At 48.8% G+C, this 15,574-nt stretch overlaps 1 protein-coding gene across 1 annotated transcript; it reads left to right on the top strand.

Annotated features, from left to right (window-relative positions):
• Nucleotides 1-968: 968 nt before the first annotated feature.
• On the top strand, nt 969-2,752 carry LOC109774536 (cytochrome P450 71A1). The gene is made up of 2 exons (XM_020333270.4): nt 969-1,981; nt 2,085-2,752. Exons 1-2 carry the CDS (start codon nt 1,052-1,054, stop codon nt 2,703-2,705), a joined length of 1,551 nt encoding a protein of 516 aa, XP_020188859.1. The 5' UTR covers nt 969-1,051; the 3' UTR covers nt 2,706-2,752.
• Nucleotides 2,753-15,574: the final 12,822 nt, after the last annotated feature.

A 15,574-nucleotide genomic window follows, 5' to 3' on the forward strand; every position in this document is an offset into this window, starting at 1 on the left:
TGGGCGGCTTAGGTGCCATGGGTGGCTTTGGAGCTACCATGGAGACCATGGGAGCCATGGGTGGTTTTGGAGCTACCATGGAGACCATGGGTGGCTTTGGAGCACCGCCCGGCACCATGGCCGTCATGGGAGGCATGAGTTTTGCTTCTCTCATGGGAGGCATGGGTGCACCTCCGGCCGTCATGGGCGGAATGTCTTCCGGTGTGCCTCACACACCTTCTCATGAATATGCCGTTGAAGATCTTGCCAACACCATCCGAGCTTCACGTGATGTGGTGCGCGACAATGATGATGATGAGGAGGAAGAATCATCTTCGGAGGAGGAAGAATCGTCTTCCGAAGATGAGGACGAAGATGAGGACGAGGCTTGATGTGTCTTTCGTTTGTGTCGTGAACTTGGTTTGCATTTTGAACTTGGTTGGATGAACTTATGGGCATGAACTTTTATTCATCAACTTGTTTGTGTGAAATTTATATGCCACGTTCATTGCATTTTGAATGTTTGAAATTCATTTTGTGTCCAAAATGCAACATATGGCATGCGCCGGCGAGTCGCGCACGCTGCATTTTAGCGCGCTGTTGGAGTCAGCGCTGCCGGCCGTGGAAAACCAGGCAAAGGGCGTGCAGGAAAGTAGTTTTTAGCGCGCGGTGCGTTGGGCGGGTGTTGAAGATGCTCTAAGCTGATCACGCCAACACGCCGCCGCACGCCTGCGACTGCGTGGCTCACCGCTCACGTACGGATCCTGGCCGGTTAGCATCGGTGCATGCGGGACGACGACGTTGCGGACAAAGTGGCAGATTTCCGCGGCTTCCCCGCCGTCCAGCAACGCCTTACCGAGCGGGACACGCATGTTTGTCGTCGTTCTCCTTCCGTGCGCCAGATGCATGGCCAACGAAACGCCACAGATTCTTCCGGCGAGCCTTATCTCGCGGCGATTCTCTCGGTCCGTACACGTCGCACTCGCACGCCTGCGTACGCATGCTCTGTTAAGTTAAGCCGCCGTGTGCAAGCGTGCTGCAGTCTTGTGGGACGAACGCTCTGCTAGCGCTCATGGCTTCTCCTCAGCTCGACTCTACCCTAGTCCTCTGCCTCCTCTTCGTGGTCTCTTGCCTTGCCTTTGTCGTTAGAGCCTTCAGAACTAGCGGCAAGGATGGCGCCGCTCATGCAGCACCGCCTTCGCCTCCGGCGCTGCCCATCATCGGTAACCTGCACCAGCTCGGCACTGGCCACCTCCACCGGAGGCTGCAGGCGCTGGCCAGGAGCTACGGCCCGCTCTTCCTCCTCCGCCTCGGCTCGGTGCCCACCCTCGTGGTCTCCTCGGCCTCCCTGGCCGACGCCGTGCTCAGGACCCAGGACCACGTCTTCTGCAGTCGGCCGCAGCAGCACACGGCCTGCGGCACGCTCTACCGCTGCAGGGACATCGCCTTCAGCCCCTACGGCGAGCGGTGGCGTCAAGCCCGCTGCATCGCCTTCGTGCAACTACTCAGCGCCAAGCGTGTGGACTCCTTCCGCGCGCTCCGGCAGGAGGAGATCGCGCGCTTCGTGGGGCGCATCCACGCGGTGAGTGGCGCCCAGGAGAACGGCGGCGAGCGCCGGGGAGTCAACGTGACCGAGCTCATGCTCAGCTTAACCAACACCGTCATCTCGAGGGCGGCGTTCGGGAACAAGCTCGGAGGAGTGGAACCAGGGATGCTCCGGGACATGATGGGAGAGATCAGCAATCTGCTCGGTACGATCGCCGTGAGCGACGTGTTTCCGCGACTCCGTTGGGTGGACTGGGCGACGGGGCTGGACGCCAGGGTGAAGAGGTCGGCGGCTAAGCTCGACGACATTCTCGAGAAGGCGGTCCAGGAGCACGAGAAAAGCAAAGGAGACGACGGCGGCGAGGCTCGTGACCTCCTGGACGACTTGCTCTCTGTCGTCAAGGATGGTGATCAGGGGTCCAAGCTGGACCGGACTGATGTCAAGGCAATCATCTCGGTAAGCCCTAAGTCGATCAACAGCATGTTTAATTACCTTACCTGCTAGAAGGGCACCACTAGCATAGTGTTAAGTGTTAACACGACTCTCTTAATTATGGCAGGACATGTTCCTGGCAGGAACAGACACGACATCTAAGACGATAGAATGGACCATGGCCGAGCTTGTCAAGAACCCAAGAGAAATGGAGAAGGTGCAGCAAGAGGTGAGACGGGTTGTCGGTGCACGAGCAGGAGTCATGGAGGAGGATGTGGAGAAGATGAGCCTCCTAAAGGCGGCCATGAAAGAAGCACTGCGGCTGCACGCGACGGTGCCGCTCCTCGTCCCGCACGAGTCGATCAAGGACACCTGGCTCCACGGCTACTACATCCCGGCAAAGACTCGGGTCATCGTCAACGCATGGGCGATTGGGAGAGACGGCAAGACATGGGAGCACGCCGAGGAGTTTCGGCCGGAGAGGTTCATGCGCGAGAACATCGACTATGGAGGTAGGGACACCCGGTTCATACCTTTCGGTGCCGGAAGGAGGGGATGCCCCGGCGTTGCCTTCGCGACTCGCCTGGCCGAGCTCACGCTAGCAAACATGATGTACCATTTCGACTGGGAGCTGCCGCACGGGCAGGACCCTGAGTCGTTTGAGGTCATCGAGTCCAACGGGATATCTCCTGGCCTTAAGTCTGCCTTGATCCTTACCCCGAAACCACTGCAATATGTGTTGGAATAGGTGTTTCGTTACTGCTTTGCCCATGCATGGCCACTTTGCTCGCTTAATCTCTTGGTTTAGCTCACTTTACCTTTCAAATATATTTTTTTTCGAAAAAGGACTCCCCGGCCTCTGCATCAGAACGATGCATACGGCCACATTTATAAATAAATAAAGCAGTTCAACAAGGTCTTGTTGTCTGAAAATAAATAAAAGGCTGGCTCACAAAGAGCCACAAAGCCAAAACAAATGGCCCAAAAGCCACAACCGGCTGGCATAAAAAAGATAGGTAAACTAATCGCCTATCCTATTACATGACCGCCATCCAAACCGGTTAAAGATATCCCGCGCTACCATCTTCCACCGGACAGGTCCAGTAACCAAACGCTCCCTGGCCTCCGTCGGAGTGAGTAAGGACCACATACGGATTAGCGCAGTAGCCCGGAATAAAACCTGCAAAAAATGAATAGTTGTTGTTCTGTTAAAAGCCAAATCATTTTTGCAGTTCCAAATTGCCCATAACAACGCACATGCTCCTACGCGAATTTGTCTAGCTGTTTCGGACTCTATCCCAACAAGCCACGTTCCAAATAACGAACTGACCGAATTCGGAGGAGTAATGTTAAAGGCAATTTGCACCGTGCGCCACAACACTCTCACCAACGGGCAATCAAAGAAAAGATGATTGATAGTTTCGTCCCGATCACAGAAACTACACCTAGTAGATCCTGTCCAGTTGCGCTTAACCAAATTATCTTTTGTTAAGATGACTTGTTTATGTACAAACCACATAAACACTTTGATTTTCAAAGGAACCTTGACTTTCCAAACATGTTTGGAACTAGGAATAACACTAGAGTTGATGACATCAATATACATCGACTTGACAGTGAACTCTCCAGACCTAGTAAGCTTCCAACACAACTGATCGGGCTAATGAGTGAGCTGAACCTCCATCAGTCTACTCACCAGATGAAGCCATGCTTCCCACCGGTCGCCAATAAGCACCCTCCTAAACTGAATATTAAGGGGAGTGGACTGCAAAATCGTTGCAACCAGAGCATCACGTCGCTGCACAATACGATACAGGGACGGATACTGAAGCGCCAACGGCGTTTCACCCAGCCAAGTATCCTCCCAGAAGCGAGTGTTGTTGCCATTACCGACAATAAACTTTGTTCTATTAAAGAAAGCAGCTTTGACTCTCATAAGCCCCTTCCAAAACGGCGAGTCAGTCGGTCTCACTGTCGCCTGCGACAAAGTCTTAGAGTGGAGATACTTGCTACGGAGAATCTGCACCCAAGTTGCCTCATTCTCAGCTGATAACTTAGATAGCCACTTACTGAGAAGGCATCTGTTCTTGACTTCAAGATTCTCAATACCAAGACCCCCCTGGTCTTTTGGCCGGCAGATGATATCCCATTTGGCTAGTCGGTATTTTCTCTTAAGTTCATCACTCTGCCAGAAGAAACGGGACCGATAAAAGTCCAGCCTTTTTCTAACCCCAACTGGGACTTCAAAGAAGATTAAAAGAAACATAGGCATACTCGTGAGCACCGAATTAGTAAGAATCAATCGGCCTCCATAAGACATGAGTTTGCCCTTCCAGCAGCTCAGTTTCTTCTCAAATCGATCCTCGATGCACTTCCATTCTCTGTTTGTCCGCTTACGATGGTGAATGGGAATACCTAGGTATGTAAAAGGTAGTGCTCCCAATTCGCATGCAAACAATTGCCTATAAGCCTCTTGTTCCTCTTTGGCTCTACCAGAACAGAACAACTCACTTTTATGGAAGTTAATTTTCAAACCGGTCAATTGTTCAAATAAGCATAACACCAGCTTCATATTTCTCGCTTTTGCCAAGTGGTGCTCCATAAAGATGATTGTATCATCAGCGTACTGCAGGATAGACACACCACCATCAACTAGATGAGGCACCAAGCCACCCACCTGCCCGGCCTCCTTTGCCCTACCTATCAAGATTGCCAACATGTCAACGACGATGTTTAACAGAATAGGGGACATTGGATCACCTTGCCTCAGGCCCTTGTGTGTCTGGAAATAATGACCTATATCGTCATTCACTTTAATTCCAACACTCCCTTTTTGCGTGAAAGATTCAACTTGGCGTCGCCAAGCATCATCAAAACCCTTCATGCGTAATGCCTGTTGAAGGAAAGGCCATTTGACTTTATCGTACGCTTTCTCGAAATCCACTTTAAAAACAACTCCATCAAGTTTTTTCGTGTGAATCTCATGGAGCGTTTCATGAAGGACCACAACCCCTTCAAGGATGTTCCTGTCCGGCATGAAAGCAGTTTGAGTAGGCTGCACCACAGTATGCGCAATCTGTGTGAGCCTATTCGTCCCGACCTTGGTAAAAAATTTGAAACTAACATTAAGAAGACAGATAGGCCGGAATTGCTCGACTCTCACTGCCTCTGTCTTCTTGGGAAGTAGGGTTATCGTTCCAAAATTCAACTGAAAAAGGTGAAGCTGGCCAGAGAATAAATCATTGAACAACGACAACATATCTCCTTCGTTTTTAGTGTCAAACTTTGACTTAGAATTTTGGTCAATAAAATATGGATTATATTGAAGGAAATATGCCCTAGCGGCAATAATAAAGTTGTTATTTTTATATTTCCTTATTCATGATAAATTTTTATTATTCATGCTAGAATTGTATTAACCGGAAACTTAATACATGTGTGAATACATAGACAAAACACCGTGTCTCTAGTAAGCCTCTACTAGACTTAATTATAAATGATTGAGTTGTAAGTATATCGCTTGTTATTGTGTCAATTGGACAATAAGTAACTAGTTTAATAGACAAAAAGGTTTGTTTTACAATCTTTAGAGTATTGACGAGGAATTTGCTATGTATTTATTTAATATAAGCAAAAACACAAAAACATCACTCCATCGCCTTCGAGCCCTTCATATACACCCTCTTCTGCCCCAAACATCACTCCATCCGGCCGTTGTCCTCCCTCTTCCAAGCTAGCTCTAGCTCTGCCTCCTCCGCGCCCCTGTGCCCGAGCTCCTCCTCCCCTCCCTGCCCCCATGGAGCCAGTTGTCCGCGGTCGCCCAACTTCGCTCGACGTCCATTACCCCATGATCCCTGACCAGAACACCCTGGTTTGCCTGATCCACATCTCGCCTCCTCGCCCCAACTTCCTTCCTTGGCTCCGACGCGTTTTCCAGCAGCGGCTTGGCACGACTGTCGTCCGCTTCGCTAGGTCGGCTGTGGGCACAATTTTCGTTGTCTTCCAGCACGAGGAGGAGCAGCTGGCCGCGCTCCGTGCGAGCCCTCTCGTTGTGGGCTCTCTCACGGTGCGGATCGTCCCCCATGGTGCGGGGGACAATGCCTTCTCCTTCTCCTTCAAACACGTCGTCAACATCTCGCTGGAAAAGTTCCCGCAGGAGCTATGGAACCGGCGCGGAGTGGCCGCGGCTGTGGCCGGCTTCACCAGCATCCTGCGCGTTGAGCATGCCTCTCTCTACGGCAGCAAGTTCGCATGCATCTTCGCGCTGGTCAAGGTCGAGGCTCTACATCACATTCCTCACCACCTCGCCTTCCACCGCTTCGATGGAGCCGGAGCATACGCCGATGTTCTCATTAATAAGATATGGGACGTCGCGCGTTCGCTTGGTGCCCCCTCTGCTCCTCCCACGCCTCTGGTGGGCCGTCATGAGGAGGGCGGCAATGGCGGTGGTGCTCTGCCAAGAACTCTCCCTCGGCAGGGTTTCGCTCACTCCCGTGGGACACGCTCGGTGCGCGCCGCCTCTGGCCATTTGGAGGAGGAAGATGGCATGGCGACGCGCGCCTATCGCGCTTTCCTGCATCCGCATATCGCCTCTCCGACCGACCTCATGGCGATGCTCAAGCTCTCTTTTAAGCCTAGACTTGTCAAAATGGCCACCTTCCACCTTCCTACTGCTGAACAAATCCTCCATGAGGACGAGCAGCGCCACTGCCTCCGTTCCATTCTTCTTGCCGCAGATACCCATAAGCCCCGCGTGCTCATTTCTTTTGATCCTGACACTATGTGTTTCTCCTTTAAACTCGAGCTCAGCTACTGTCGATCCGTCTCAGGATCGATCCCAGTTCGCTCGGTAGCCGTGGATGACGGCTACTTCCCCTCTTTCGATTTCAAATTCTGGCCCCAGTCCGGACATGGGTTCATGTGCCCTCGCACTCTGCCCCTGCTTCCTTCAGTAGAATGCAAGCATCCTCCTAAGGCCATTGCGCCTGCTAGGTTGTTGCCAGCAGCAGGCCCTTTCCTTTCCTTCTCTGAGACGGCCATCCTGCCCATGGATGCCTACTTCTTGGCCCAAGCCAGGGTACAGGCCCATCACGTGCTCGCAGCCCGGTCCATCTGCTCCAGGCCCATCGAGCACCTGCCTCCTTCTGGGGAAGGGATGCTAACTGGTGGTGCTGCCTCTCCAGTTGTCGCCACAGACCTCAAGCATGGCGCGTGCTCGCTGGTCCCAGCTCCGGTGGCGGCCGCCTTCTGTAGCTACCGTGTGCCCCCATCCGAGCCCCGGGAGGACGATCTCCTCCCCTCTCCACCCACGCTGCAGCTTCTTGGGCCGGTGGTGGCCGGCGTTGATTCCTTCTTGCCCTCCCCTCACGCGGAGGCAGATCAGACCATGCCGCCCCTGGACCCAGCGGTTATGCTGGAACTGAGGCACGGAGACGACGCACGGGCCGGGCCTGTCAACCCCGGCCTCCAGGTGGGGTCGCCCTATCCAAGGGGCGATACGACGGTGACGGCGCGCTCCCCACGCCGGAGCCCGCGGATCCTGCAGCTGTATGATGGGGAGCGCGTTGGCTCTGTTGAAAGGGCTTCCAAGAGGAAGGCGGCGGCGGCTGGTGCCGCCTCTACTAGAGCCCCAGGCAGGCGCTCCCCTTCTCTTGGCAGCCGTCGCAAGGCTCCTAAGGTGGTTGCCGTGTCTAAGTTGCTGGAGCTCCCCTTCTCTGATACTCCCAGGCCGCTTACCAGAAGCAAGCTCAAGCAGCTGGCAATTTGCTGCAACCTCAACGCCGACGCTATCATTGCCCATGCTCAAGCTCTAGCCTCCTCCTCTGGTGCTGCTCGTCTTACCCAGACTGGTGCCAACCCAACCCCATCCTCTGGTGATCGATCTCTTCTGAATGTGTAGGTCTAGCTTTACCTTAGCTTGGTCGCAGCGTTGGCTGATGCTGCCCACCTATGTATCTTTTCTTCTTATGCATTTCCCCGGGTCCGGGTCGTCTGTAGTCTGTATCCGTTGCTGTCTGGTCTAGGCCCTGTTTGGGTTCGCCATGACCACGTCTGTTGCTTTTAGTTCCCTTGATAATGTTAGACTTGCTCCCTCGTTATGTGTTCGGCTGTTGTTGTATCTTGTAATCCATGAAAGTCCTTGATTGGAATGTTCGTGGCCTTGGTGATAAAGATAAAAGCTCTCTGGTCCGTAACACCCTCACCTCTTGTCATCCCAGTATAGTGTGTTTGCAGGAAACCAAGCTGGAATCCCTCCCGCCGAGAAAGTTGAACGCTTTTCTCCCTTCTAACCTGGATAGACATGAGGCCTCTCCCTCCGCTGGCTCGTCTAGGGGTTCGCTGGTAGCTTGGGACTCTTCTATGGTTGCTGGGCAGATCATTATGGCTCACAAGTACCACATCACAATCAAAATGACATCAACTTCTGACAATTCTGCTTTCTTGCTCACAACAGTTTACGGCCCTTGCTTGGATCAGGACAGAGCTTCTTTTCTTGAAGCCATTGATTCTGCAGTTGGCACAGTTAATGATCCTTGGATCCTGGTTGGAGATTTCAATATGTATCGCTCTCAGCATGAAAAATCACGAGGACATATCAACTGGGCTATGATGGATAGTTTCAATAGCTGGATCAGGGCGCACGGCCTTGATGAGATTGAGATCAATAATAGAAGGTTCACTTGGTCGAACAAAAGAGTAAACCCAACGCTTGTGCGCCTTGACAGAGTGTTGGTGAACACTGATTGGTTGCTGGGGTTTGCTCATGTTTCTGTTGATGCTATTCCTACTGTCACTTCAGATCATGTGCCTATTCTAGTACAGTTCGGCCATGAGGTTAACAAAAGCAACTTGTTTCGTTTGGAAAATCACTGGTTAGTCATGGATGATACACGCAAGATCATCCTGGAGGGCTGGTCAAGGGGCACTAGACCCTTCCATTCCTCTGCCTCGCTCATTAACTTCAAGATGAGGCGCATTCGTGCTGCTCTAAGACGATGGAAGAGAAACAGGGCCAGCCTCGAGTTGCTCATCAACAACAACAAGCACGTTGTTGAGTTTCTCAACCTAGTGGAAGAACGGCGTCTGTTGTCTTCTCTGGAAATGGCTCTCAGGCAGTTTGCTTCTGTTAAAGCTGAGCAGCTGATCCTGTGGCAAACTGAGATGTGGCGTCGACGGGCTAAGTTGCGCTGGTGTATCTCTGGGGATGAGAGTAACAAGTTTTTCCATGCTGCAGCTAATGGTCATGCTAGAAGGAACAAGATCCGAGTTATTATGCATGAAGGAGTTGAGTTTTTTGACATCACACCGAAACTTCAGCTTGCTACCAACTACTTCTCCGAACTGCTTGGCCAGCCTGCTATGTCTTTGCCAACTGTCCAGCTGAGCTCTCTGTACCCTGTTTTGGATCTCTCTTGTCTTGAAACAGAGTTCACTTGGTCGGAGATTGTTGCTGCCATTAATCATTCCCCAAACAACCGAAGCCCTGGCCCAGATGGTTTCACAAACGAGTTCTTCAAGCAGTTCCACTCCACTCTTCGGCCTGACCTGGAGCTCTTCTTCTCCGAGCTGTATCACAATCGTGTGGACCTGCTCGGGTCCAACACGGCCTTTGTTTCCCTCCTTCCTAAGAAGAGTACGCCGTTGGAGCTGACAGATTTCAGGCCTATATCCGTTGTGCACAGCATACCAAAACTGGCCAGCAAGGTTCTTGCTCGGAGACTGCAGTGTCAGATACCACATCTTATCCACTCTCTTTAGTCAGGTTTTGCTAAGGGAAGGTCTATTGTCAACTTTGCCATGGCCGTGGATATGGTTCAGACTGCTCACAAGAGAAAATTACCTATGGTTGTGCTGAAGCTTGATTTCCGGAAAGCCTTTGACACGGTTAGCTGGCAATGCCTCTTCACCATCATGGAAGCTAGAGGTTTTCCTCGGTGCTGGATTCGTTGGGTCTCCTCTCTCCTATCAATTGCCAGCTCCAGGGTTTTTATTAATGGGCAGCTTGGGGAGTCCTTCAGTGCAAAGAAAGGTTTAAGGCAGGGCGATTCCACGTCACCTTACTTGTTCATCCTGGTTGCAGACGTGCTGCAAAGGCTTTGATGTTCCTAGTTTGAAGCTGGAAACCTGGTTCACCCGCTTGGATCTGATCGGCTGTTTCCAGTGTTACAATACGCGAATGACACACTGCTGCTCTTCCAAGGCAACCTGCAACAAGCCAATGTCATCAAGCAGATCCTAACTGCCTTCTTGGATTTCTCGGGCTTACATATCAATTTTCACAAAAGTACTCTAGTTCCTGTTTGCATGGACAGCACGGTTGCCAGTAAGATTGCTGCTCTCTTTGGATGCCATGTGTCCTCGTTCCCCTGCACATACCTAGGGCTTCCTCTCTCCTTGCATAAAATCATACATGGTATGCTTCTGCCAGTTATACACAGGGTCGATAAGAGGCTGTCTGGATGGTTAGCTGCTCTTCTGTGTGCTGGAGGCCGTTTAACTTTGATAAACTCAGTCCTAGCTAGCATTCCTAGCTACTTTGTGACTTGTTTTCTATGGCCGAAGGAGTCCATTGCTAAGCTCGAGAGTTTGTTGCGGGCGTTTTTTTGGCAAGGCAAAGCCATTGTTAAGGGTGGACAATGTTTAGTTGCATGGGATTATGTCACTTTGCCAAAGGAGTCTGGTGGGCTTGGTGTGAGAGATCTCTCTGCTCATAACAGTGCCATGTTATGCAAGTTTGTGGCCAAGATCCTGCAACAATCTGATATCCCTTGCATTCAGTGGTTTGCAGTGCAATATTGCAAGCAGCAGCTGTTCTCTGGTGCCCATCACAAGGACACGCCGCTCTGGAAGAACTTTAAGCAGTTCATTCCTTTCGTATCTGCTGCCTCCCATTGCGCTTTCGGTGCTGGGCATCTCATCTCCTTCTGGAAGGAAAAATGGCTACCTGTGGGACGTTTATGCCACGAGTTCCCAGTATTGTTTTCCTTTGCCAAGTATGCATGGTGCAGTGTTGCTTCCCAGTTCTCAAAAAACGGTTGGGATATCCAGTTACACCCCAACCTTTCCCAAATGGCTGACCGGGAGTTAAATGTTCTCCAGGGTATCTTGCTTAGTATCCAGCCCTCCCCCTCGGGCCAGGATCAATGGGTCTCGTCTCTTTATGCCAAGCAAATGTCTACTGCTTTCTTCTATCACCTGCTAACTTTCAGAGGTGTCACCAGCAGCTTTCAACAACGGGTTTGCGATCCCATTAAGCCTTCGAAGCACAGAATTTTCCTATGGCTGGCCTACTGGGAACGTCTGAATACTCGGGACAATATGGCTAAAAAACAGTGGACCTCTATTGCCTCGCATGCTTCCTGCGACATCTGCCCAGCTATCGAGTCTTTCATCCATATAGCTTTGAGATGTGCTTCTGCCTCTGCTTTGTGGGAGAGATTTGACCTTCTTGAAGTTGCTCTTAGCTCTGTGGATTTATTGGCTTTCTTACAGCATGCTCACTTGCGCTTGCCCGCTTCACGTAAGCTACATGTTCTGATTGCTGCTGCCCTGGTGACTCCTTGGCATGCCAGAAATGACCGGATCTTCAATTGTAAGCGCCGGTCTCTGTCTTACACCAGGATGTATGCAGCTGAGCTTTTATCTCTTTGGAGTCACCGTGCACGAAGCCCAGAAGACAAAAATTCTCTTGTATGCTGGTCACAGACACTGTTGGCATAGCTTAGCTTAGCTTAGGTTTTGCTTCGATATGCTTTTGCCTCTTCTTCCATATCTCCCTTCCTCTGACAGGGCTGCTCATGGCCTTGCACCACGGTGCATAATATGAGCATCTTTTATGTGACCTTTGACCTTGGCTTCTAGGCTTAGCCTTTCAGCCTTTTGGAATATATAAGGTAGAACATGATCTACCTTCCATTTCAAAAAAAAAACACAAAAACATATTTGTTTAGAAATAGTTGCAAGTCTATATCTATATCTATACCTACTAATAAAGCAAGATGTGTTCTGCTGAAATTTAGTTTTTTTGAATAATTCTTACTCTCTCCATTTCCTTATACAAGGCCACTTCGTTTTTAGTGTCAAACTTTGACTTAGAATTTTGGTCAATAAAATATGGATTATATTGAAGGAAATATGCCCTGGAGGCAATAATAAAGTTGTTATTTTTATATTTCCTTATTCATGATAAATGTTGATTATTCAAGCTAGAATTGTATTAACCGGAAACTTAATACATGTGTGAATACATAGACAAAACACCGTGTCTCTAGTAAGCCTCTACTAGACTAGCTTGTTGATCAAAGATGGTTAAGGTTTCCTAACCATGGACATGAGTTGTCATTTGATAACGGGATCACATCATTAGGAGAATGATGTGATGGACAAGACCCATCTGTTAGCTTAGCATAATGATCGTTCAGTTTTATTGCTATTGTTTTCTACATGTCAAATACATATTCCTTTGACTATGAGATTATGCAACTCCCGAATACTGGAGGAATGCCTTGTGTGCTATCAAATGTCACAATGTAACTGGGTGGTCATAAAGATGCTCTACATGTATCTCCGAAGGTGTTTGTTGAGTTGGCATAGATCGAGATTAGGATTTTTCACTCCGAATATCAGAGAGGTATCAAGATTGTAAGCAAACCAACTAAGGAGTTGGCCACGAGGTGATGTATTACGGAACGAGTAAAGAGACTTGCCGGTAACAAGATTGAACTAGGTACGCAGATACCGACGATCGAATCTCGGGCAAGTAACATACCGATAGACAAAGGGAATAACGTATGTTGTCATAACTGTTCGACCGGTAAAGATCTTCGAAGAATATGTAGGAGCCAATATGAGCATCCAGGTTTCTCTATTGGTTATTGACCGGAGAGGTGTCTCGGTCATGTCTACATAGTTCTCGAACCGTAGGGTCCACACGCTTAACGTTCGATGACGATATTGTATTATATGAGTTATGTGATTTGGTGACCGAATGTTGTTCAGAGTGCCGGATGAGATCACGGACATGACGAGGATTCTCGAAATGGTCAAGGGGTAAAGATTGATATATAGGATGATAGTATCCAGACACCGGAAGTGTTCTGAAATGTATCGGGTATATATTTATCGGAGTACCGGGGGGTTACCGGAACCCGGGGGGGAATATAAGGGCCATATGGGCCATGAGAGGGGAGCGCACCAGCCCACAAGGGGTGGTGCGCCCCCTCCTATGGCAGGTGGCCGAATAGGAGAAGGAGAAGAGGGGGTTCGCCCCTCCCCCCTTCCTTTCTTCTCTGGTGGAAAAAGGAAAGGGGGGCGCCACTTGGGGAAACTAGGATTTGGATCCTACTTGGGGTGCCCCATGGCTGCCTATCCTCCCCTCCCACCTATATATATGTGGGGAGGGGGCGCCTAGAACACACAACATCACTTTTTAGTCGTGTGCGGCGCCCCCCTCGACAGTTTACACCCCCAGTCATATTCTCACGGTGCTTAGGCGAAGCCCTGCGCGGATAACTTCATCATCACCGTGACCAGGCTGTCGTGCTAAGGAAACTCATCTACTTCCTCGACGTCTTGCTGGATCAAGAAGACGAGGGACATCACCGAGCTAAACGTGTGCATAACTCGGAGGTGTTGTACGTTTGGTGCTTGATCAGTCGGAGCTAGAAGAAGTTCGACTACATCACACGTTGTCAAACGCTTCCGCTTTCGGTCTACGAGGGTACATAGACACACTCTCCCCCTCGTTGCTATGCATCTCCATGGATAGATCATTGCGTGTGCGTAGATTTTTTTTGTTTTTCCATGCAACGTTTCCCAACATATATTTCATTAAAAATTTATCATCGAAAAGTTCTTTGAAATGTGCATCCAGTGAAATACTTTTTGTAACATATAACCACTTATTGTTGGTAAAACTAATGGTCAAAATTACAAATAAAAATAGGAAGTGTTCTTGTATAAAGGAATGGAGGGAGTACTGAGTCAAATATAGTTGTCCCCTGCTTGTAAACAACAAAGAGAACTCAGCCTAGTGGTTCTCCCGTCACGCTGTCGACCTTGGTGTCCCAAGTTTGAATCCCGGCTCTCCAGTTTTGTTTGGACACTTTCATTTTTATTGTTTGCTTTTTAAATTAGCAGTTATCTGGGCCAGGCTGCTATGCGTCTCTTGCGAGCGCGAGCAGCCCTAATGGGCGCTTCAACACCCGAATAGGAGCCCCTATCCCGCCATTCGCAAGGACCAGCGCATATGTCCATGCGTTGCAAAGGAAGAGACTTTTTGCGAGAAGCAATGAAAGAATCCACTAAATACAGTCTCCGCAGCGGTGGGGTGACTGAGCTTGGAGCTATGGTCTTCTCGCGGGTCAGTTTTGGCCTACAAGATCTTGATGGTGGTCAGGGCGGCATGGTAGCAACCACCCAACTCGTGTTTCTTTCTTTCTCTGGGTCCACCTCCGTGTCGGGGTTGTGGCTGCCTCCACATTTGGTGGTTGCATGGCAACCTTCGGGGCACGATTACTTCGACCACTCTCTCGTATGGCAGCGTAACCAGATGGATTACTAATTGCAGCACATAAATCTCATTTCATTATCAAAATCAGCGCATAACCAGACAGTTCCTTCTTTATCAGCATTTATTCTTTTTGGTTATTTTAGTACTTATGTGCCCGTTATTATTTTAGTTAGCGCCAAACCAGCATATTCTCTTTTATTGACACGTGTACACAATTTATTTCAATTATAGCTGACCAGCGTATTCTCTTTTATAGTCAAATAGCGCATGGGCCCACCACAGTTCGCGTCTGAGCCAACCCATTGGCACGCACCGAAGCGACCTGTGTTTGTAAGGCGTGTGTAAAGAATCCAAAAAAATGACGAGTTGAAGGATCGAACTCAAGACCTCAAAAACTTACCACATGTTGCCAGCTACTCGAAAAAACGGGCCATGCAAACCAAAGGCCAGCGCGAACGTTTAAGAACATACTACAATGTTAGATTCGAAGTATCATTTGATTTTTTTTGAATTTTTCAAAATTACATTAATAATTATTAATTGCCTAATATTCTTGGAAACATGAACATCTCAGAAATCCCGAACATTTTGTAAAAATACGAAGAGTTTTTCGAAAAATTCGTTCAATTTTGGAAAAAGCCAAATAAAATTTGAAACGGAAAGTTTTTTTAATTCACAAAAGAATTGAAAACATGAACCTTTTATAAAAATATGAACATTTTTTGCATTTGTGAACGATTTTTTAACACGGGAACATTTTTTGGACATTGATTACAATTTTAGGAAATGTGCTTTTTAAACACGGCCATTATTTTGAATTTGTGAGCATTTCACCACAACAAGAATAATTTCCAAATTTGAAATATTTTTTAAAATGCAATTTTATTTCGAAAATCATGAACAATTTTGGAAAGTACAAACATTTTTCTAAATTAGGAGAATTTTTTTATTTTGAACAAAGTTTGGTACAAGAACAAAAATTTAAAGTTCCAAACATTTTCAAAACGGGAACAAAAATTTTGAATTCTAAACATTTACAAAAAATTGCAAAAAATGATATTCTAAATGCTTTTTGAAAATTTTGAGTTTGCAAAAAAAGGGAAAAG

The sequence above is a fragment of the Aegilops tauschii genome, chromosome 1 (assembly GCF_002575655.3).
Source record: "Aegilops tauschii subsp. strangulata cultivar AL8/78 chromosome 1, Aet v6.0, whole genome shotgun sequence".
Taxonomy (NCBI): domain Eukaryota; kingdom Viridiplantae; phylum Streptophyta; class Magnoliopsida; order Poales; family Poaceae; genus Aegilops; species Aegilops tauschii.